Source organism: Magnolia sinica, chromosome 18, assembly GCF_029962835.1.
Source record: "Magnolia sinica isolate HGM2019 chromosome 18, MsV1, whole genome shotgun sequence".
Taxonomy (NCBI): Eukaryota; Viridiplantae; Streptophyta; class Magnoliopsida; order Magnoliales; family Magnoliaceae; genus Magnolia; species Magnolia sinica.
In genome coordinates this window covers 64,676,034-64,699,302 of record NC_080590.1, presented here as the reverse complement: position 1 = coordinate 64,699,302, position 23,269 = coordinate 64,676,034, and the positions used below count along the sequence as shown (strand labels likewise).

The following is a 23,269-nucleotide window of genomic DNA, read 5'->3' as shown; positions in this document are numbered from 1 at the left end:
TTCGCATCAAATGCAAATGCCATTGATTGCACTAGGAGATCATAGCATTCACAGAAGATCATCATGAAAGCACTTAGAGATGCAAGCAGTGGGAAAAGAAAGAAAGAAAAAAAAAAAAAAAAAAAGGGAACAAAACCAAGCAAAAGAAAAATAGGAGGACTAAAAATTTCAAGTACTGCCCACCAAAAAGGACCCAGAGTACCTTGGTGATAATATGCGGGTTTCCAACTATGATAAGCAAGGATCTAGCTCGGGTGGTAGCCACGTTAAATCTCCTCGGATTGCTAAGAAATCCCAGATGGTGAACTCTGTCAAACTCGTTATGTTTGACAGTCGACCTTACAGTCGATATAATGATGACCTGTCTCTCCTGCCCCTGGAATTGCTCAACACTCCCGACCTTCACATCCTCCATACCGAGCGATTCAAGGGCTTTCTTTAGCTTAACCACTTGCTGACGATAAGGAGTTATCACTCCAATATCTTTCTCACTCACATCCATATTCTCTCTCAGTTTTGTGATGATAGTGACCACTTTGCTAACCTCAAACCGATTAAACCATGATGGATTACTACCCTCCCTCTCATCACAGCCTTGAATGCCCATGAAAAGTACGGGAAAATCTTTGTTCGGAAGGTCATCCCACTCGCATAAGGAAGAATCCCTCTCTTCTTTACAAGCTATCAGTTCTCCCTTGTAAAAAAGTTTCGAAGGGAGCTCCAAGATTGCAGGGTGGCAACGATAATTTCTCACAAGCTTTGTCACATAGTTCTCGTCCTCGCCGCCATAAAGATCGCACTCAAAAAGCCTCTCCAAGTATGATTTTCCCAGCCCGTATTGTTCAGCATCTTTCGAGTAAATAACAGGACCCAGTTGCATTGGGTCTCCAGCAAGCACAACAACGGTCTCTCTTCGACAAAGGTTGGCAAGGGGTATCATCGTCTCAGGCTCTGAGGCTTGGCCAGCCTCATCCAAGAAAATATGGGAGAAGTGGCCCCTGGTAATGCCTTCTGCATAGAGGAGCGATGCACTCATATATGTGGATATGATGATCCGATACCGCAACAAGGCATTGAGTGGAGGACATTTAAAAACCATGTCGTCGAAGTAGCAATGATGAATTATATCTGACTGGATGTCCTCATACGAGCGGCTGGTTGCATTTAGCCTGAATACTTCGTTGTCTTGAACCTCAGCGATCTCCTTATCAATCAGCTTCTCCAACACATGGTCTGCAGCACTATTTGAAGCTGCACAGACGAGAATCCGTGATTTCTTTCTAGTAGTATAGAGTTGTAGAATCGCTTCCACCAGAGTCATCGTCTTACCGGTACCTGGAGGCCCATGGATTACATACGGGGGAGCACCTTTGCAGCCAATGATCATTTCAACAGAGGACATCTGCTCCTCGTTGAGATTTCGGTTCAAGGGCACGATAGGGGATGTTTGAATTGACCTTTTTTTGTAGTGAGATGGAAAGAGGATTTCCATCCCTAAACCTGCTGCTGCTGCTTGAACAGCTTGGTATAGCCTTTTCATGTTCACCCTATTATATGTAAATCTAACATTGTAAAGATTCGTGTCACGATGAAGATGGTGAAATTCATCTGCAAACTTCAGGAACACTTGATCTGCCTCAACTCGGTGGATGTACCCCTGCAAAAGTCATCACCAAATGTAAGTGGTGGAAAGAGGAAATATATTACACTCAATCTAGCAATTTGCTCAGCCCAACAAACACTGCACATCTTGGAGCCACCTTGCAGTGATCAAGACTATTCAATGGAGGATCCTATCATTAGGGCAGTCAACAGGTCGTGTTCCGGTCGGCTACTTTAGTACCCAAACCAGCTAACTGGGTTCAGGTCTTGCTGGGCCTGGACCTGGACCCAGATCTGATCAGGCTCAGGTACCGTCAGGTCTTTGGATCTAGGTTTTGATTTTATGTGGTTGGGCCCACACAATGTATGGATTAGATCGCATACACATGCTCCACTATGACATGTGCATAGTGTGTAAACAGGCCCTCTTACATGTGTGTAGCGTAGGAAACCTCATTTCTTTTGCCAGAATAATCAATATATGTTAAATATACTATAATTTATTATTAAAACTAATTGGACCCAACCCAGACACGAACAGACCCAACCCAACCCAATTTCTTAACGGGTCCACTTAATGGGACCTGGACCCATTAAAAACAGATCAGGTACCCATTAATAGCCATACTCATCATGGATAGGAAATACCCAAAAAAAAAATTTAAAAAAAAAATCCCATACACATTATCCTGACCATCTGATTTGGCACCCAGTAAATGTAGACCATTGTCTATAACTGTCCTTTGCAAGGATCAGTCCGATAGAGGATAGATAATGAGCATGACCCCTCCCATGATAGAGCCCACCAGATGAATGGTGCAGTTATGCAAAGGTAGTCCCCACCTACACAATTGTTGGGTTAAACAAAACAGCAAAGTTTCTTTCAATCAAGCATCATAGCATACACCTCAGAGAAGAAGGTTGGTAGTTCAGCAACTTGTACAGTTAACTGAAGAATCAACAAGTTCTTTTGGAAGAAAAGCACAAACCTGATATGGCTTACTACTGCTGTCGAAATCATCATCGACGGGCTTGGAAAAAATGAAATCTCCGCAAACAAGTGAAGGCCGCTTCTCGGCCAATCCGGGAACCTCAAGGGCTAAGAACTGCCTGCTTCTCTTCATGGTGACATTCTCCATGTCATGTGCTCTCATTTCCTCCTACAGCAACATGTCATTCACTAAAAGAAGCAAAGGCAAAGCTTACCAATAGATGAAAAAAGAAATCAGTAGGTTAGAAAATTACCTCCAAATGGATTTCTTCCATGATGACCAAATTACAAAAGAAATCTGCATAATTGCTGCTATTTAATCCTTCAATGAGAACTTTGGGGACTTTCTTATTCTCGATCATTGCCCTGACATCCTTTGGTATTGGGAAATTGGGAAGATTATATTTGAAGCCTTGAGCTGCTTTCTTAGGAGGACGGGAACCCACCACATACTCTTGGCACACGAACTGTTTCCTCCTTGGCACTCTTGAAAACGGCTTGGTCGAAGCTAGCGACTGGGAAACCTTATCTTCCGCTAAGAGGAAGACGACCTTCTCAATCTTATCATCTCCCGCATCAAAATGCACAATGGCAGTATGCAGGCCGATGTCTTTCGGTTTGCACGACAGCCAAATTTTAATAGTCTGGCCCGGTTGAAGCACCCTATCTTCTAGAGACGATGACTCGAGGAACTCCTGGATCGTCTCCACATCAGATGTGGCCGTTGGAGGTTCCAACACTGAAAGCGTATACATTCCTTCGGGATTCGAGGAGAAAATCTTGACTCCCCAGAGGTCGATCGGCTCACTTGTAGTGTTTCTAACAGTAACAGAATCTACAGTCGTCTCTCCAACGAGAGCAGACTGAGGTTTCCCTTCGACAAATGGGAATGGGGTTGAGATGGTGACAGGCCCTTCATCGATCGGTTCAAAATCATGACCTGATCTTTCCTCCTCAAAATCCAAGAAACCAACTTCAGGCTTGTCCCCAATGACTGAGTAGTTGTCATCCCAATCTTCGTTGCCGATCGTACTCATTATGTGCCCAACTCGATTAGCTCGTTACCTCTCTAAATCACAACCATTTTTCCATCACCAGAAAATCAATCTTTGTTTCCAAATGGCATGGAGGAGAGAGAAATATCCAATGGTCAACAAAATGTACATGTGGCCCATCCCTTTGTGTGATCGAGACCATGCATCTGGCAGACCCCATCTTGAATCGGACACAGACCCCAAAAATTCCACCCGACGGAAGACCTTACCACTACAACCACTGCAACTTCTACCTGTTGAGTGCAGACTGATGGAAATGATCCATTTCCAACCCATTAATTGGACATTTAAAGCATCACATAGAGGATTTTTATGGGCATGGTATATCCAAAATGTGGCCCATTAGATGGACGGCCTGGATCATCAAAAGATGGGCCCACCTGTATTCCTTATGGGCGAAGAAAGTATGACGGCAAGAAATGAGTAAATAATAGAACCCAATCTAATAATCGAAACGTAAAGGGCATTGACATCAAGACTCACCCTGATTATTGAACTTCTTTTCAACTATTGGTAAAATAATAATAATAAAAAGAAAAACTTTGTACTGTTCTATAACCAAAAAACATTAAAGGGGTGGTTGTATCTATCAATCAAGTGGGTGTAAATGGCAGCTCCTTGGAAAAAAATAATCCCAAACAAGGAACTCTCAGCAATAAAACGTCCATTCAATCAGAAGAGAGAGAGAGAGAGAGAGAGAGAGAGAGAGAGAGAGAGAGAGAAGAACCGAATTCAAAAACCCATAAACCAAACAGATTCCAATGGTAAAAATCTATTTCAACCTCAAAAAGAAAAACAAATGTGGGATTTTGACGACTCCAACAGCTATAAACTATTCTAACAATCAGAAAAAAGAAAGAGAAGAGAATCCAATTCAAAAACCCATAAACCAAAAAGACTCCAATAAAAGAAATGTCTTCAAAAAAAATAAAATCAAATTTGGGATTTTCGAGTCTCAAACAGCAATAAACTGTTCTTTCAATCAGAAAAAATAAAGAGAAGAGAAACCAATTCAAAAACCCATAGAACAAACAGACTCCTCTTCAACCCCCAAAAAGAAAAATCAAATGTGGGTTTTTGAAGACATTCCCCACTCTGTTATTAAAAAATAAAATCTATTTGCTTTTTTACATGAACAGAAACTAACCTCTGGTAAGACCCCAAGAAATTCGTGTGATAGGAAATGCAGATGATTCAATGAAAATGAAGAGAAGATTGATAAGACCTACTTCCCAAATCAGGAGATTTGTATGTTTTTACTCCATTTTCAATTGAAAATTGGAGGAAAGGAAAGTGTGGGGAGTTCGTTTTTGCTCTCTCTCTCTCTCTCTCTTTGTTTTTTTATCATTTCTTTTACCTGTCTCTCCAGCCATCATTGACGCGGTTTACACCGGCCAGATAGCTTGTGTCAAAGATCCGTGGGACCCATCATGATGTATGTTTTTTATCCACGCCGTCCATCCATTTTTGCAGCTCATTTTAGAGCGCGCTTACAAAAACGAGGCAGATCTAGATCACAGTTAGACCACACCACGGGAAAACGGTGTTGATTGAACGTCCACCGTTACAAACTTGGTCCATGATGTTTATTTGCCATACAACCTGTTGATAAGGTAACATTGACCTGGTTGAAAGGAAAACACAAGTATCATCTTGAGCTAAAAAACTTCTGTGGCCCCAAGAAATTCTCAACGGTATGAATTTAATTCCCAATGTTTATGTGGCATGGTCCACCCGAGATTTGTATCCCACAAACTTAAAATGATCTAGAAAAATACATGGACGGCGTGGATAAAACACATACACCATGGTGGCCCCACGGAGCTTTGACACCAGCTATGTGGCCGGTTATGGGTAAGCCCGCGTCCATCCATCAAGAGGAGAGTCATTTTATACGCAGATTCCGATGCTTCGTAAGCCGCAGGCACACAGATTATACAAATGGAATTATTTTAAACAAAAATAAAATCCCAAATTCCCCAAACATATTTCTTGATAGATTATTGCCAAAAGAAAAAATTATTTTTATTAAGAGAAGCTAACTATGATTCATGGGCATCTATTTATTGAATATGTATCATTGAATATTTTTCACTGAATGTCCAGTAAAATGTCTTTCAATTGTGCTATTAGATAATCAAATCAATGAAATTTCGGGTTTCCGAACATCTAAATTGGACACACACACATATATATACATATATATGCAATTTCTTAGCACCTAAGTATCAACTATCATACTCTGCCGGAGATTTTTATCCTTCAGGATGCCAGAAAAGAAAGATGATAAAGGGACGCGGAATCTCTAGTTGGTAATGTGAGGTGTTTTATCCCCGCTTCATATCGGGAAGCATACACAAAGCTCAAGTAGATCACGCTGCATAAACAGTGGTGGTATTAATGTCCACCGATGAAACCTTTTTGTGGGCCCACAGTGATGTTTATTTGTCATCCAACCTGTTCATAAGGTTATACAGAAATGGACGAAGGGATAAAACGAATATCAGCTTAATCCAAAAATTATGTGGCCCCAAAAAGTTTTCAATGCTAAGTTTTAATTTCCACTGTATCCTGTGGTGTGGTCCACCTAAGCTTTTGATATACTTCAATTTTTGGATCTTGAACTAAAATGAGCTGTAAAAATGGATAGACGGTGTGGATAAGACAAGTACATCACGTTGGGCCCACATAGTTTACTCCGCATACAATCCATTGTACCGTACAATGAGACCGAGAATGACAACCAGAAAATGGTAGCTTTGCCACTAGACGGAGTCAATCCAGATAGGGACTCTTGAGGAGCCCACATGATGTACGCCATTCATCCAACCATGACTAAGGATTGAACGCCCACCATTAAAAACTTCTCAGAGGCCAGCCAAGTTTTGAATAAGCTGGCATTTGGGTTTTCCCCTCATCCAGGTTAGTATTACCTTATTAACAGGTTGGATGGTAAATAAAAATCATGGGTGGACCTGGTGTCATTATCACGGTTACTTCCTGTGGTGTGGCCCACTTTAAGCCTTGTATCTTCCTCAATTTATCATATCATACCCTAAAATAATAGGGGAAAATGGATAAATGGTGTGATAAAACTGTACATCATGGTGGCCCCACAGAGACCCTCCCTCCACCAAAACCTTGTGAAAATATCTGACTGAAATGTCTTTTTAATGACCGACACGGAGTTCAACCTCAACATTTCCCAACCTTTTTGACCCCTTTGGCGTTTTCCTAGCTATGGTCTCCTTAAATGGTTTGTTTTAATTTTAATATCAAACTTACAGTAGTAAGTTGTAGAGATGGGTCAACTAACTGACTGGGTGGTATCATACACCAAGTTAGGCCTAGGGTGTCCAATGGCCTGACTAGCTTCTAAACCAAGATTAGCCCAAGTTAGGTCAGGTTTTAAGTGGTTCCAGCCAAAATATCAGCCTATTTAGATAAATGGGTTGGGCTTGGGTTTAGCTCTAAACCCAATCCAACCCAGCCTGCTTACTTGACCCCACCTGACCTACAGCTTGAAGCATATATATATATATATATATATATATATATAGTAGTTTTTATCTCTTCTTATTCGAAAGAGAATCTAAACAGCTAATACATGCCATCAAAGCAAGATTATAAGGACCAAAAGCAAGAATCACACTACTTTAAACACAAGTAAATGGCAATAGATAGGAGGTCGGTTGAGTTCGACCTAATCACAATTAACGGGTCTGGTCAAGTGGGGCTCAGGTTAGAAAATTTTTAAGTCGGTGGGGTCGGGTCACATGGTAATGGATTGGAGGTTGGGTTTGGGCTAGATTTGTTGGACCGTTTGTTAAACCGGTCAGGTTTGGGCTGACACCAACCCAGACCAAACCTGGTCTCTTGCCAGGCTCCCTTTTTATTTATTTATTTACTCCTATCAGTAAAAAAGATGCAAAGGCTCTAATGTCGGCAAATGTTAATTGCCTTGCAGGAGAAGTTTTTAGAGTCATTTCATAAGATGTGACATTAAAAGGGGCATGACTGTCCTCGAGTTGCCTAGTGGAATTTTAGGGAATCTTGCCAAATCATGCTGAAGTCCTTTTCTCTTGCTTCTACTTTACTCTTTATTTTTGTGATTTTGTTTTGTTTGTACCCATTGTATGATATTTTCTGCAACAATTGGTATTACTTATTAGAGCAATGTTGAGAGGCATCTTCACACAAAATCAATGTTGGTGCTCATGTTGAATATGTTTGAGTGTGGTAAATTAAGTTTTACTAGATTTAAAATGCTAAGTATAACAAATTCAGTTTTGTATTTTGGAGATCAAACATGAATAAAGTTTTGGTGAAGGCTTTTGCAATCATGATTGAGGAAAAAAACAGCCCACACAAATGAAAATTGAGATTTTTAAGAAGAAAAGGCAAGTGGTTTTGATAGTTCTCATTTTAGATGATTCGGCACTCACGTACGATCAAGCCACTAGCAAAAGCTTGTGGGATAAGTTAAGCAACTTGTACGGGGAAGAATTATATGTCAAATGAGACATTTTTCAAAGGCAATTGTAATACTGGTAAATAAGTAATTAAGTAATTATTATATAAGGGCTTGTATGATTTCCCAAGATACATTTAAATCCTGGTAAATAAGTAATTACTATATTTTTCACGTTGTTTGGAAATGTAAGAGTAATTCCACCTCAAAAATCGATATAGAAGTGTTGACTTAAATCTGTGGACCCCACCATAATGTATATGATAAATCCGCACCGTGCATCTATTTTATTAGAACTTTTGGGGGCATGAACCGAAAAATGAGGTAGATCCAATGCTCAAATGGCCCACAAAAAAGGAAACATTGGCCTTAATTTGTTCACCGTTGAAAGTTATTTCCTTCATTAGCCTCACATTAAGGTTTTTTCATCATCTAACTCGTTCATAAGGTCACACAGACATGGATAAGGGGGAAATACAAATATCAGCATGATCCAAAACTTTTAAGAGCCCTAAGAAGTTTTTAATGGTAGGTGTTTGATTCCTGGTGTTTCATGTGGCGTGGTCCACTTGAGTTTTGCATTTGCCTCATTTTTGGTCTCATACCCTAAATTCCGCTGACATAACAAATGAGCGGTGTGGATAAGTCACCTGCATCACGATGAGCCCCACATTGATTTCGTAAATTTCTCGATTTAAGTGTTAAAAAAGTAAGTTGTTACATCTGCATTGGGAAAGATGCGGTAATTACATAGGAAAATAATTATTACCCATTTACATGTTAATTACGTTTGAGCCAAAAAATCAAACATGCCCTTAAGATCAAGAAAGTGTTCTCTTTGCTAGCATACTTGAATGAATTCAATACTTTAGTTAACAAAAAGCTACAGTTGATATCATGATGCGCTATGAGGAAAAGGTAGTTCTATCACTGTGTTTAATGTTAGATTCATGGGATGGTTTAACTAGAGCTGGGCAATCTTGACTCGATCCGGTGATCCGACCCGATCCGACCAGATTCGACCCGATCCGAATCGATCCAACGGTCTGGATCGGTGCGGATCGAGTAGAATAGTTCAGATCCGAAGGTTTTTCGGGTCGGATTCGGATCCATGCTTACCCGGACTGATCCGATCCAGAATCTGATCTGATTGGATCCGTTCCGATCCGATCCGACCCGGTCCGGAGCGGATAAACACATGCATTTTCACGGTGGGCCCAACAGAGTTTACTCAGTACCAAGCAGAGGCGGATTTGTTGGTGTACCACACACTAGCTATATAGCTGCTGTAGGTACGTGTCGTGTGCAAAGACTGGCGGAGACGGATTGGCTACTCCCCCTGGTTGGTGCTCTGTGGGCCTCACCATGATGTATGTGTTTCATCCATTCCGTTCATCCATTTTACAGTTCATTTTAGGGCTTTAGAAAAAAAAGAAGAAAAAAGATAGGGATACAAATCTCAGGTGCACCACACCACAGGAAAACAATAATGATTGGATATCCACCATTATAATCCTCTTAAGGCCCAATGTACTGTTTATTTGACATCTAATCTGTTGATTAGGTCATAAGGAACCAGATTAAGGGAAAAAATAAATTCAGCTTGATCAAAAACTTTTATGGCCTCCAAAACGTTTTTAATGGTTAACGTTCATTAAACATTGTTTCCAAAAATGTGGTCTACTTGAGATTTTGATATACTTCATTTTTTTTAAATTATTTTTTTGCATAACATAAAATGATCTATAAAAATAGATGGAGGGCATGGATGAAACACATACATCATGGTGGGGCCCATAGAGCACTAACCACCAGCCAATAGTAGCCAATATCCACTTTCCAGTATTGGCGTCTGGCACTCCTCTAGCTCTGGGCGCTCCTCGAGCTCCGAGTTGACGAATGGTTCAAAGAAGATCAGAGTTATCTGGGGCCCACAGTGATGTATTTATTATATCTACACTGTTCATATATTTTTAGAAATCATTATAGAGCACCACAAAAAAAAAAAAAATATCCAAAGATCATTTGGACCACACCACAAATAGCAGCAGCGAATGATCTTCACTGTTAAACAATTCGTGCGGTCCACTTGATAGTTAGATTTGTCTTAGTTTTCGTCCCAAGCCTTAAGACGAGCTCGCCAAATGAATGGACAGTTTAAATATAACACATACCCCATGATCAGACCCACAGAACTTGCTAACTTCGATATAAATATCATGTTGTGCAAGCTGTGGTTGCGTAAGGAGCAAGTCACTACCATTTCGTGCAGTGCACCTCAACGGCTCAGTAAAAATATGGTTACGGTAGATGGAATGTTATTTTAGAGCCATGTGGGGCCCACCTTGATGTATATGTTTTATCTAGTCGTTCATCGATTTTGAAATATCATTTTAGGCCTTGAACAAAAAAATAAGGTATATTAAAGGTTGAAGTGGACCACACCACATGAATCAATTGGATTAAATCATACAATCCGATTCGTACCTAACCCAATCCGACTCAGTTTTGCTGACCAGTTGGACTCGGTTCGGGTCAGGCCAACCATCCATCGGATCAGCCCAAGTCAGGTCCCCCAGATCCAGTCATGGATCGGATCGAATTTGGTTCAAGGCATTGAGATTACGGATCGGATCGAGTTGGCCACAATCCGATCCGATCCGGACCGATGCCCACCTCTAGGTTTAATTGTAAATCTCGGAAATGCTCAGGATCTCTATGCTGCTTAAAAAGAATATGTAGAAAATTAATTAAAGGGCTTCTCGTGCTACATTAATGGCCAAATGAAGATCTATTGCAAGAGGCAACCATGAGAGAGATTGAATGAGATACCAAGTTAAAAGGTTTCTAAAGTAAAATATTAGAATTATGAAAAGAGGAGTATCTTGTGAAATAATTATCTACTTATAGAGGTAAATTAAGAAAGTTTAAAAACCTAATTGTATGATTAAGTGTCATATTCAAAAGGTTCCAAAGGAAATAAATTAGAAAGAGATGGTGATGGGATTTCATTGAACTTGCACTGCGAAATACGATTTTCTCTAGGTCCAAATATGAAATCATAACCCAATATCTCCTGAATACAACATATACAATTTCTTGAAACGAGTTACTAACTTGAGAAAGTTATATCTTACCTGAATCTGACGATATGTATCAATGCGGTGTTGATGATGATCCTCCAAACTAGGAGGTCTCTCATCAATATATCATAATACCAAAGAGATCTAGACAGCCCAATGAATATCTTCTGTTAGGTGCCAAGGAATTCCCATAACTATCCATAAGGATGGACCACATAGAGATGGAGAAGAGGATGAAAAACTCATTTTTCCTCTCTCTACATATATTTTTCTCTTTCTCTGATTCACACACTTAAGGGGGGAATGTGTCTAGGGTTTCTCATATCTACTCCTTTGGGATTGAATTAAAAAGCTAGGGTTTTAGAGGAATACCAATATGGTACTCTGCCACCCTACGACAACTTTGTAACATACTGTGATAGAAGTATGTCAATTTGCCTCATCTATGCATATACTCATGATATAATCCCTCCACTATCATGGTCATTCACTAATGATCATATCCCATGCCAATCAGAAGTAGCCTATTAGATCTAGACCATTAAGTTATCATTAGAGGTGGGCATGTCTAACCCGATCCGGTGGATCCGACCCGATCAAACCCGTTCCGAATAGAACCGACGGCCTAGATCGGGCCTTATCAAGTCTATCCATCCAGATCCGATCATTTTTCGGGTCGGGTTCGGATAGTGGTCTATTTGGATAGATCCGATCCGAAAACCAGAACCAAAATGATCCGGACCAATCCGACCCGACCCGACCCGACCCGGAGCGGGTAGTCGGGTAGTATAAATACTATTTTTACCCTAAACCCTAACCCACTCAATCGTTTTTATCTCTCCCTCTTTTCTTACCCTACCATCTCCCGCCCGAACGAACGAGTGCTGCCCTGCCTGCCCGATCTTCTTCCTCTCCTCTTCTTGCTTGTCTCTTAGCTGTGTCTTGGTTTTGTCGATATCTTGCGCCAATTCCTCCTAAGACTCGAACCTGAGAATCGGCCACGTGTCGTCATCTAGGATGTTCGATCTCCTTCTCGATCCTCACATCGACGACGATCTGTTGAAAAGAGCTTTTATAAGGACCTTTTATCTCTCTAATTAAATTCGGCGGCTCCAACTGTGGAAGCGGCACTGTCCCCCAAATCTAGCAGGAGAAATGATCAGATGCAGTGCCTGTACCATAAGATATGATAAAGCCATTATTTTCCGCCAATATGTCTTATAGACAGACTATCCTATCCGTAGAAAATGTGGGCCACATTATCATCATTAGTCCATTATACAGTAATCTGATAGAAACTTACGGTGGGCCACATTATTAATGTAGACCATTGATATCATTTCATGTGCCGATGTGGCATACCCAATACATATATAGTTCTGATTTTCACAGGAGAAAATCATCATATTGTTTCTCATTTTTTGTACGGATTTGATATTTATATCAGTAATCAGTTGACGACGAAAAGATGGATGTATCTTAGGTTACAATACAGCCACTGCATCTTGATCATTTCTCAATCTAGCATGTCTTCAGTAATACCGCCCACAGGTTTCCTCTTCAAAAGCGGTTTTTAGCCTAGACCTTATATGCTCCTCGGGAGCACCAAAACCTAATGTACGGACAGATAAATCTATCGATTGGGTGGCTATGATTATCCCAACAGATCAATATTTGTCCGATGCCCTGCACGCCATGTGGGCCACACTCGAAACCCGAGGGATAACAAGGAGAGCTATCGACAAAAAAATTAAATATGGACCGATCTGTACCGTGCCCAATCTGTTCCGACTCGGTTTTCTTGACCGAGTCAGACTCGGATCAGATCAGGCCATATACAATTTTCGAGTGAGGTGGCCTAGACTCGGTCCGAAACGGATCGCGTTCAGGTCAGGCCAATGAGATTTCGGATAGGATTGAGTTGGACCCAATCCCGACTCGGTCCGATGCCCAGCTCTAGTTATCATCAAGTGATATCAAAACAATTTTAATGGTTAAAATAAAAGGTCAATAGTTAAAAAACTTTGAAAACCCAACAATCAGACTGTTGGGCCCAACGAAAAAACCATTTGATGAGTTATCTAGATCAAAGCCATAAACATGTTCTAAGGCAAACCAATGGATCCCTTGTTGGACTGTGCAAGAATTAACGATTTGTGATGGAAGTACCCAGTTACATCCACTTTTATTAGCCCATACATGACCTCATAGGAAGATTCAAAGTTAACCAATTAAGATCGTGACCCTTACAGGTCCTCAAGTATAAGAATCAATCATCTTTCATGCATCATGAAGTTATGATCTCACAATCATAGTCCAGGCTAATGGGCCCCCAGACTGTTAACTTGATCTCGATCTACTAATGTAAGTGACCAAAGGTTCAAAAATAAATCTTTTGTGCATGGTACACTCACACTCCTGTGTAGGGTAAGGGTAAGGCATAAGTCGACACCAAGTCAATTTCTAATGGTGGAGACTATCCATTCTGACCCAAGTTAGTCCTCTCACACAAGATGACCGAACATCCCATGAATCAATGTCCATAGGTGTGTCCCATGCACTTGTGATGGTCATGGTCTAACAAGATACTGAGATCCATGGATTATGACTCTCCCATGTCAATGACCATCATGTCCAATCTCGAGTTCTCAAGGACTATTAGAGGAATTACTCCTTAATAAACCCATAGTGAAGATTTAAGGCAACACTATATACTGAAGATTAATGGAATGTCCACCAATGACTCATGCTCATCATGATCTACAACTAAGATTGCCATAATCACATCCACACGGTTAATTGATTAGAGCACACATTGGTTTTTCAAGATACTAGATCCAACAATCTCTCACTTGACCTAAAACTAATACATGCTCAAATATTTTAAGCATGCATGTCGAATGAGGACTTTAAAGACAAGAGAATTAAGGAGCCATAATAGTCCTTTAACAGTCCATACTATCACAATAATAGTCACTCACAAAACAAATGACCGCGCATTTAAATAGTTTCATTACTGTCATACAAGACTTGCCTTTTAAACTTTTTGATCTAAACCCAATCAACTAACAGTTCTAAGTTCACTTAAGGACTCTATGATCCACTAGAGAGAGTAAACATGTGCATCTCTCATATAAGGATCATCTAGGAATATCTAACTCGTCACATGCTAAACTGACAGTGTCACCATATGAGTGAAAGGCCAGTATTCGATTACATCCTCACGGGAAGCAACAAATGCAATTTGAGGTTTGTTCTAACACGAACTTTCTCTAAGATAGGCTAGGCTTATTCCATTGACTCATTTTCCTCTCACTAACAAAGACGTCTCATCATAAGTCTGATAATGTGCATATCAAATAACTGCGGGATTCTAGTGAGTAGTTAGCATACCTCATGGCATTGATCCCTTAGTCATGCACTTAAGATGGTGTCATTTAAGTAATGACTCAGATCCAACAATACACAAGGTAGGAAAATGGCCACATAAGTATAAAGCCTCCATCAGAACCAATGTGACAAAATCATGTCCTTCAGTGCTCACAAATAGAGCAAAATAAACATGTCATTCATCCTCATCAATACTATAATTATAGGCTCAGCCAAGAACCAGGGATTTAATGAGTATCACAAAGATACAACCAAAGCTTATGCTCACATCACCACTATCAAGTACATGGGTGGTGATGATAAACTCTTTGAAAAGGATGATTTGCGTTTGGTTAAAGGCTAAATATATTGCACATGCACATGAGTCCATTTTACCATACATTCTACCGAGGCATAAACACAAGAGTACATGTGGATGTGTCTAATGGAACATGTTGATGTAGAAATATGGTTAGCCCTCCCTAGCTCGTGAACCTGCACAACGAACAAATAAAGAAGAGCCTGGCTCGTATGTCGGGGACCCTTCGATGCCAAAGTTAGGAGTCTGGGTCTAGTTGAGTGTATAAGGGTTATGGCTAGAGATTCTATGTACCTTTCCCCTCTGGGGATCTTCTTATTTATAAGTTGGAAGAGGCGGTGGCATAGAGGGCTATCGTCCCTGTTTTGGTGGGGATAGAATCCTAGTAGGATTCTAAGTTTACACGTGGTGGAGATCCTTCTGGATCTTCAGCGAGGAGAACCGTGTTGGAGATGGTTTCCGCGATCTTTGATGCGGATCGCGGGTGGACAACAACGTCGGTTAGGTCGGGCTCTGCTTAACGTTGGGGTCGAGCCTGATCTAATGTTGAGAGGTCGAGCTCTTCTTAGTTGGGCTCTGGTCTGCTGAGGTCAGACTCGGCGTATTAGCTGAGATCGGGCTCGGCATATTCTCCAAGATCGGGCTCGGCCTATCGTTGGGGTCGAGCTTGACCTGATGCTGAGATTGAGTTTTCTTCCTAGTTGGTCGAGAGGTGAGTGCTGGAATGTTGGGTCGCATCTGTTGCTGTTAGAACACTTGACTTGGCCTATTGATGGTAGGTCAGTATATTTCCCCATAACAGTAAGTCCCCCTACTTACCAGTTTGCACAGTGGACTAGACAAGTAGTATGTGTTCTAGCTAGGTCGGGCCTAACATCAGGTCGAGCTAGACTTAGGTAGCGATAAGTCGAGAGGGCGAGGAAGGCGGTCTGCCCATGTGTCGATATGAGTGATGGGAAGTCGGTTTTCGCGGAGCTTAAGGTAGGAGTCTCATGATGGTAGTGTGACGGCGGTGCTCGACCCACTGGTACCTAGTATGTGCCAACTGTCATTGGAACGGGGCTCGAGGTATCCATACACCACGTGTCCCGTAGAGGGAGCACTAGCGTGTGACACTACGAATTTGTGTGCTCGGGCACTGATGGGGTACCATCAATGCGTTGAGTTGAATGTGTATAAAGGGGGGAGAGGGCGCCCAGAGCCCTCCACTTCTTCCCATTTTCCTTTGTCTACTCCCGGAGCAGGCGATTTCTGGTAAGTCAGAAATCCCTCCTTTTCTCTTCTTTCCGGTGGTTTTTCCCTTTTCTGGCTGGTTTTCTTTTCTTTCCCTTTCTGGCGTAGTCTTTTCTTTCCTTCCCCTAGCTCGTCCAAGATGTCAAATTGGTCTATGGTTAGGTCGGTGTCGGGGGCTTTCCACAACGACTCCTATTATTCCACTGAGGATAATCGGGCAAATGTTCACAACCCCAAGTGTAGGGTCGCGATGTAGTAATAACTCGGTAAGACCGAGGTCGAATCCACAGGGACTAAACTTGTACATATTTTGAAAATAACTAGAACTAGAACTAGAAAAAAAATCTAATTTGAAATATGAATAATTGAGAGTAATGATGAATAATGTTGATTAAAACTTATGAATTTAAAGGTGGGAACCAGGGTGCCATGGGTTCACTTGTAGCTATCAAGATGTCACCTTACTTGATTCAAGTAACACAATTGGAATTGGAGTCCTATCATATCCAATTGGAAGATAAAGTAATTTAAATTAAATTTGAACATTTCATTGACCTAATTCTCAATTAAGGAGAATTGTGGTGATTGGAAGGGATTCCATCACCCCACCATGCCCAGGAGACGATGGTGAACAACGGAATTTACCAATCTCACAATCTTAAAACAGGAAAAGAAGATATTCAAAACTATCACAGCATCTATTGTAATTTGAGTTACAATAAATCATAGAAAACTGAAAATATTCCCTTAATATCAAACTAGAAATCAATGAAGTTCTATAAGAACAAGAATCAAAGCAAAATAAACATCCAAACACGCTACGAGCTTCACCTTTTAGCCCTGGCTAATAGGTTTAGCCAACTATAGACATGATTGAAACCAAATCTCTTAAACAAAGTATGAAAAATAACCTAAGGAAGAAGAAAAACTCTTTGGCGGCTGCTCCACCCTTGTGTATGTTCCTTGAGACATTTCCAAACCCTAGAAGATGCTTTGAAGCATCCTAGAGAGTCCTATTTATAGTTGTGGAAATCCAACTTTCGCACTGAGTTGAAAAAAATCTAGAAACCGCCTCAAATTTATGCACTTTGCACAATTTTTCAAAATAGACTCAAAGTTTAAACCGCCTCAAATTTACGCACTCTACACAGTTTTCCAAAATAGATTTAGAGTTTCAGAATATGCTTTTTCAGAACAATTTCAGGAATATATTTATTTTCAGGACAATTTCAGGATTCCTTTTCTTCACTTCAAATCTTTGATTCTCTTTATTTCTCGCTTGGTTTTCTTGGACCTTTGGCATGTGAATTCTTAATTAATGACTTTTAAATCTCAAAATCTTTATTTGATCATCTTTTGAGCATAAATCTTCCATTTGACATCAATTTCACCTTAAGCTTTCGAAATCACCTCTCACATTAAAACATGCATAATTAAATCGATTAAGCACCATCATGTTTATAAAATCAAGGTATAAATAGGTGAAATATGCAATATTTCACACTCAACACATCACCAAACCAACATTTTGTTAGTCTCAAGCAAAACATGCATGCGTGATCTTCAATTTTCAATGTTCAAATCACTTTCAGAAAATAATCTTTTGTGCAATTGTTGAGGGTTAAATATTGCATATTATCCCCCATTTATATCTTAGTTTTATGAACATGATAATGTTTAATATTATATTTTATACATGTTTCTGTTGCAAGGTGAATTTGAGAGCTTGGATTGAAAAGAATGTTAAAAGTATGGATTTAATGCTTAAGAATCACCAAGCCAAAGGTTGGATCTTAGAAGACCAAAAATGAAGCATTCACATGCCAAAAATACAAGAAAACCAAGTGAGGAATGAAGAAAATTAAAGACTTGAAGTGAAGAAAAGGAACCCTAAAAATCCACCTACTTCGACTAGTCTAAGCCCTCCTTCGACCAGTCTAAGGCTCCTGTTCGACTAGTCGAGGAAACCTCAACTGGAACTCCAGTAACATTAGATTCTAAATTCGCGCGATCTTCAACTAGTCGAAGGAGGTTCTCGACTAGTCGAAGGTAACCATCGACCAGTCGAGGCTTACGTAGATTTTGCATAGACTACGTAAATTTGAAGCGGTTTCAGAATTTTTCTAAGTCGGTTCGCAAGGAGGTGATGCACAATTATAAATAGGAGTTCCTAGGATATTCTTAGGCATCTTCTAGGGTTTGAGGAGTGAAACAAAAGGGTGGAGCCACTATCCGGGAGTTCTTCTTTTTCTTCTTTAGTTGGTCTTTTTGTTTTGTTTAAGAGACTTTAGTTCAATCATGTCTATGGTTGGTTAAACCTCTTAGCTAGGGCTAAGAGGTGAAGCTTGTAGCATAATTAGGATGTTTGCTTTGTTTTATTCATGTCTTGTTGAACTCTATTGAACTCTAGTTCTTTATTAAGGAATATTTTTAGTTTTTAATGGTTTATTGTGACTCAAATTACAGTGGATCTACAAGTGCTTTGAATATCTTCTTTTCCTGATTTGAGATTGTGAAATTAGTAAGTCTCGTTATCCACCATCGTCCCTTGGGCATGGTAGGGTGACAAAATCCTTTCTAATCTTCACAACTCTCCTATGATCGGTTGTAGGGTTGGTATATCCTGTTGTTTGCCATCGTCCCATTGGCATGGTTTGGTGATGGAATCACTTCCAATCCTCACAAACTCTCTTCCACTGAGACTAGATTTATGAGAAGTTTAGAGATTCAATCATCTCTCTTTTCCAATTGGATAGGATAGGACTCTAATTCCAGTTGGATTTCCTAAATCAAGCAAGGTAACTCCCTGATAGCTACAAGTGGATCCTTGACACCTAGTTCCCACCTTTGAATTTATAAGTTTCTATTAAATTACTCACAATTACTTCTTTATATTCCAGATTTAGATTCATATCTTTTTTTTAGTTCTACTTTTAGTTAATTTCAGAAATGTACAAGATCAGTCCCTGTGGATTCGACCTCAGTCTCACCGAGATTATTACTACATCGCGACCCTACACTTGGGGTTGTGAACAAGTTTTTGGCGCGTTGCCGGGGATTAACGGTTGCATTTTTCTGAATTTAATTAGTTTTGGAATTATGTTAAGATTATGACTAACTTTTAGTTTTATTTTTAGCTTAGGATTTTTCTCAATTTTTTTAAAGAAACTAACTCATATTTCTATTTCTAGGATTAGAAACTTTTCTAATTTGTTTTTAGAAACTAACTTTTTTTTTTTTTCTGTTTTGTAAGATCTCAATGTAGAAACTTCTAATTTGGTAACCTCTTTCTAATTCCCTCTCTTTCTATTTCTAGATTTCTTATTGCTATAGGAACTTCTTTTATTTTATTTTAGGATTAGGTTCAGGATTAGGGTTTCACCATGTATATGTAAGAGTGGGAACATTAATATGCTGAGCTAGTTCTAAAAGTTAAGAGATATTGTGAAGGGCTGTCAGATGATTATATTAGGAAACAACCTATATCTCAAAATTTTTCTGAAACCATCATCGATGACCGACCAAAATATAAAGCTCCACCTGTTAAGAAATCCTTATATGATCATATGTGGGAGAATAATTACACTTCACGGATTAAGAAAACAGTATGTGATTGTTGGGGTCATCGTGATTATGGGAGTAGGAACTATTATTACCCATCCGACAAGAAGAAAACAATGCATGATTATATTACGGGTGATAATATTACCAACAACCATTAGACTCTCCCACATATGATCTGTACGACTATAATCAGTGGAAACATCAATATTGTGAAGTTGAATCAGAAATACATCATAGTGACAATTCTCTTGGGTCCTCTACCTTTGAAATCTAACCAGAAATGATCCAATAAGATTCACTTCAGGGTTACACAAACGATTTTGCTGGTATTAGAAAAACAATAGAAGCATTTGCATCGCACCTCAATAAGCTAATGGAGGTTAGTTTACCCCAGCATCAACCCAATCTAATTCTTCATTCCCAATTCCCTACTTATGATCAGTGGAAACATCAACATTGGAGAGATGAACCACCAATTGATTTTAATGACTACTCCCTTGGATTCCCTACTTATGAGATTCAACCGAAAATAATTCAAGAGGAGTCAATTCAGAGATACATAGATGCTCAAGAATAATTTAACGAATATGTCGCACAAACAGTCGCATGTACTACGAAATCATTAGAGGTGTTTGAACCTGCCAATCAAGAACGTCAGTCGCATCTTAATAAGAAGGAAGAGGCTAGTTCATACCAACCTCAACCCAATCCAGAAACATAATGTGAGGAAAGCGATCCTAACTCGCTTGTGAAGAGTACTGAAATTGGTAATAAGGAGTTAAATTCTGTAAATGAGCATACGGTTCAATTCCTCGAAGAGTCGATCTCAATGACTGTCCAAAGGAATGATCAAGAGACACTGGTATTTTTCAAATATAATGATACTGACAAACTCCAGTCATATGACACACTTGACTTCAATGAGGAAGAAGAGGCTAGTTTATTCGAGCCTCAACTTAACCTAAAAAAATAGTGTGAAGAGAGTGATCTCATCCCACTTGTGAACTGTACTGAATTGGAAGATGATAAGTATTGGGATGAGAATCATGAGTTTACAGCCTAAGATTCACTGGAATCGATTTCAATTATGGCTCAGGAAAGTGATCACGAGGTACAGGAAGTTATCAACCATAATGTTCTACTCCACCCATCTGACACACCTGATTTAAATGCGGAGGAAGAGTCTCTTCCAAGTGAATCATGGGACTCTTTTGAGGCATGCTCAGCCCACTCCCCTGATTTAAATGATGATATGATTAGGGAGATGAACAACTTGCTCAAGATGACTCTGGAATTTGAAACCACCCAGTTAAGGCCACCATCTGAGCTTTACACTCTTGACGATACAATGGCTCTCCTGAGTGGTATCAATGAACAAAGTCTTCACATCAATGCGCCTACTGATCCACAATCTATCTATGCAGGGCAAGGCGAGATGTATCTGGTGAAAATTGACTCTCACCAAGGTGAATCATATATACTTTGGACACTTCAGGAGATTAAAAGGAAACTTTATATTGAGGTCCATAAATTTCTCTGAAAATTCATGCTCTAGGGCATCTAAGCCTATTGAAAAAAGGGCTTTTGGATGATCTTGTTGAGAAACATACTGAGAAATTTATCAAGATATTGGCTAGAGGAGGAACCTTGCGACATGACTAAGTAGCTTTCCTTTGCTTTCCTAGTTAGGTTTACTGCCTTCAAAGAATTTAGGATTAGGATAGTTCACTTTCCACTATTTAGGATAGTTTGCTTTCTGCTGTTTTAGGATAGGTTGCTTTCTGTTGTTTTAGGATAGTTTGCTTATTGTCTATTTAAGACTTTTGTGCTAACCCATCTTCACATTGAGATCATTGAAAAAGCCTCAAATTCCTTCTTCAGGTATTATCTTTCCACCACTTCCATTTTCTTTTCATTGCCTCTTTTGCATTACATGCCAATTTCTTTTATATTGAGAACGATGTGGATTTTAGGTTGGGGATGAGAGATTTGGTAAACTAATAAGTTGTTTTCCTAGTCTTTGAGCAAAAATACAAATATGGAATATATATATATATATATATATATATATATATATATATATATATATATATATATATATATATATATATATCTTGGATTTAGTTACTTCGAAATTTCAAAGTTAAGTCCGAATTAGTAATCCATGATTAGAAGTTTTAAACATTGATCGAGTCATGATTTCACATGTCACATCTAGCCTTCACATTAAAGTTTCAGTTAATATTGAATTGTTAACTTGGTGATTATTTAGCATGAAAGGAACCAACTTGGGGAATTAGTCCATCATGATCAAAAAATATATATACAATAATAATAATAATAATAATAATGCCTAGCTAAAAAAACAGTTGTCCTCGGAAAAGACCACCTATTAAAGATCTTTAAAAAGATTGAACATAGCGTGAAAGCCATCGATGGAAAAATCAATAGCTGGATGAATTAAAAAAAAGGGAATTAAAAGATGAACTGTAAGGCAAGTTTCAGTTTAGGTTTTGGTTGTCCTTAATGCTTCTTTGATTATTAATGTTATCATGAAAATGAAGAATTGAACCTTTGATTGTGATAAGTCTAGACTTCATTATACACCTATGGAACTCAATGTTTAGAATTATTCTAATTGGAGGATTAATGCTTTGAACTTGATTATGAAGTTTACTGAATGCTAGAGTTTAGGAGAGAATAATGCTCAACATTGATGTATTTTGAAGCTCTATTATCTGGATTGTTTTTGAAACCTCTTGAGCTTATGGAAATTATACAATGGTTTTCGAAATATTTTTTCACATACTTTGCTCAAGACTAGCAAAATGTTGGTTGAGGATTGTGTTGAGTGTCAAATATTGTATATTATCTCCCATTTATATCTTAGTTTTATGAACATCATAATGCTTGATGTTATATTTTATACATGTTTATGTTGCAAGGTGAATCTGAGAGCTTGGATTGAAAAGAATGTTAAAAGCATGTATTTAATGCTCAAGAATCACCAAGCTAAAGGTTGAATCTTAGAAGACCAAAAATGAAGAATTCACATGCTAAAGATCCAAGAAAACCAATTGAGAAATGAAGAAAATTGAAGACTTGAAGTGAAGAAAATGAACCCTAAAAAGCTGCCTGCTTCGACTAGTCTAAGCCCTCCTTCGACCAGTCTAAGGCTCCTGCTTGACTAGTCGAGGAAACCTCGACTCGAACTCCAGCAACATCATATTCTAAATTCGCACAACCTTCAATCAGTCGAAGTTGGTCCTCGACCAGTCGAAGGTGGTTCTTGACTAGTCGACGAGGGTTACGCAAATTTTGTGCGGACTACGTAAATTTGATGCGGTTTCTGGATTTTTCCGTGTTGGTTCGCAAGGAGGCGATGCACAACTATAAATAAGAGTTCCTAGGATGTTCCTAGGCATCTTATAGGGTTTGAGGAGTGGGGAAAAAGGGTGGAGCCACCATCCAGGAGTTCTTCTTCTTCTTCTTTAGTTGGTTCTTTTGTTTTGTTTGAGAGACTTTAGTTCAATCATGTCTATGGTTGGCTAAACCTCTTAGCTACGGCTAAGAGGTGAAGCT

At 39.4% G+C, this 23,269-nt stretch overlaps 1 protein-coding gene across 2 annotated transcripts in view; it reads right to left on the bottom strand.

Moving 5' to 3' along the window:
* The window catches only part of LOC131233970 (probable RNA helicase SDE3), a 29,111-nt gene extending 24,132 nt beyond the window's left edge, over positions 1–4,979 (bottom strand). Inside the window, exons 1-4 of one of the 2 annotated variants that reach the window (XM_058230885.1) lie at positions 4,796–4,979; positions 2,848–3,881; positions 2,592–2,762; positions 203–1,657 (exon numbers count right to left, since the gene is read on the bottom strand). In XM_058230885.1, coding sequence (XP_058086868.1) covers positions 203–1,657; positions 2,592–2,762; positions 2,848–3,630 — 2,409 coding nt within the window. In that variant the 5' untranslated portion in view covers positions 3,631–3,881; positions 4,796–4,979. The remainder of the gene's footprint in view (positions 1–202; positions 1,658–2,591; positions 2,763–2,847; positions 3,882–4,795) is intronic. The other variant, XM_058230884.1, reaches the window with a different exon arrangement.
* Positions 4,980–23,269: the final 18,290 nt, after the last annotated feature.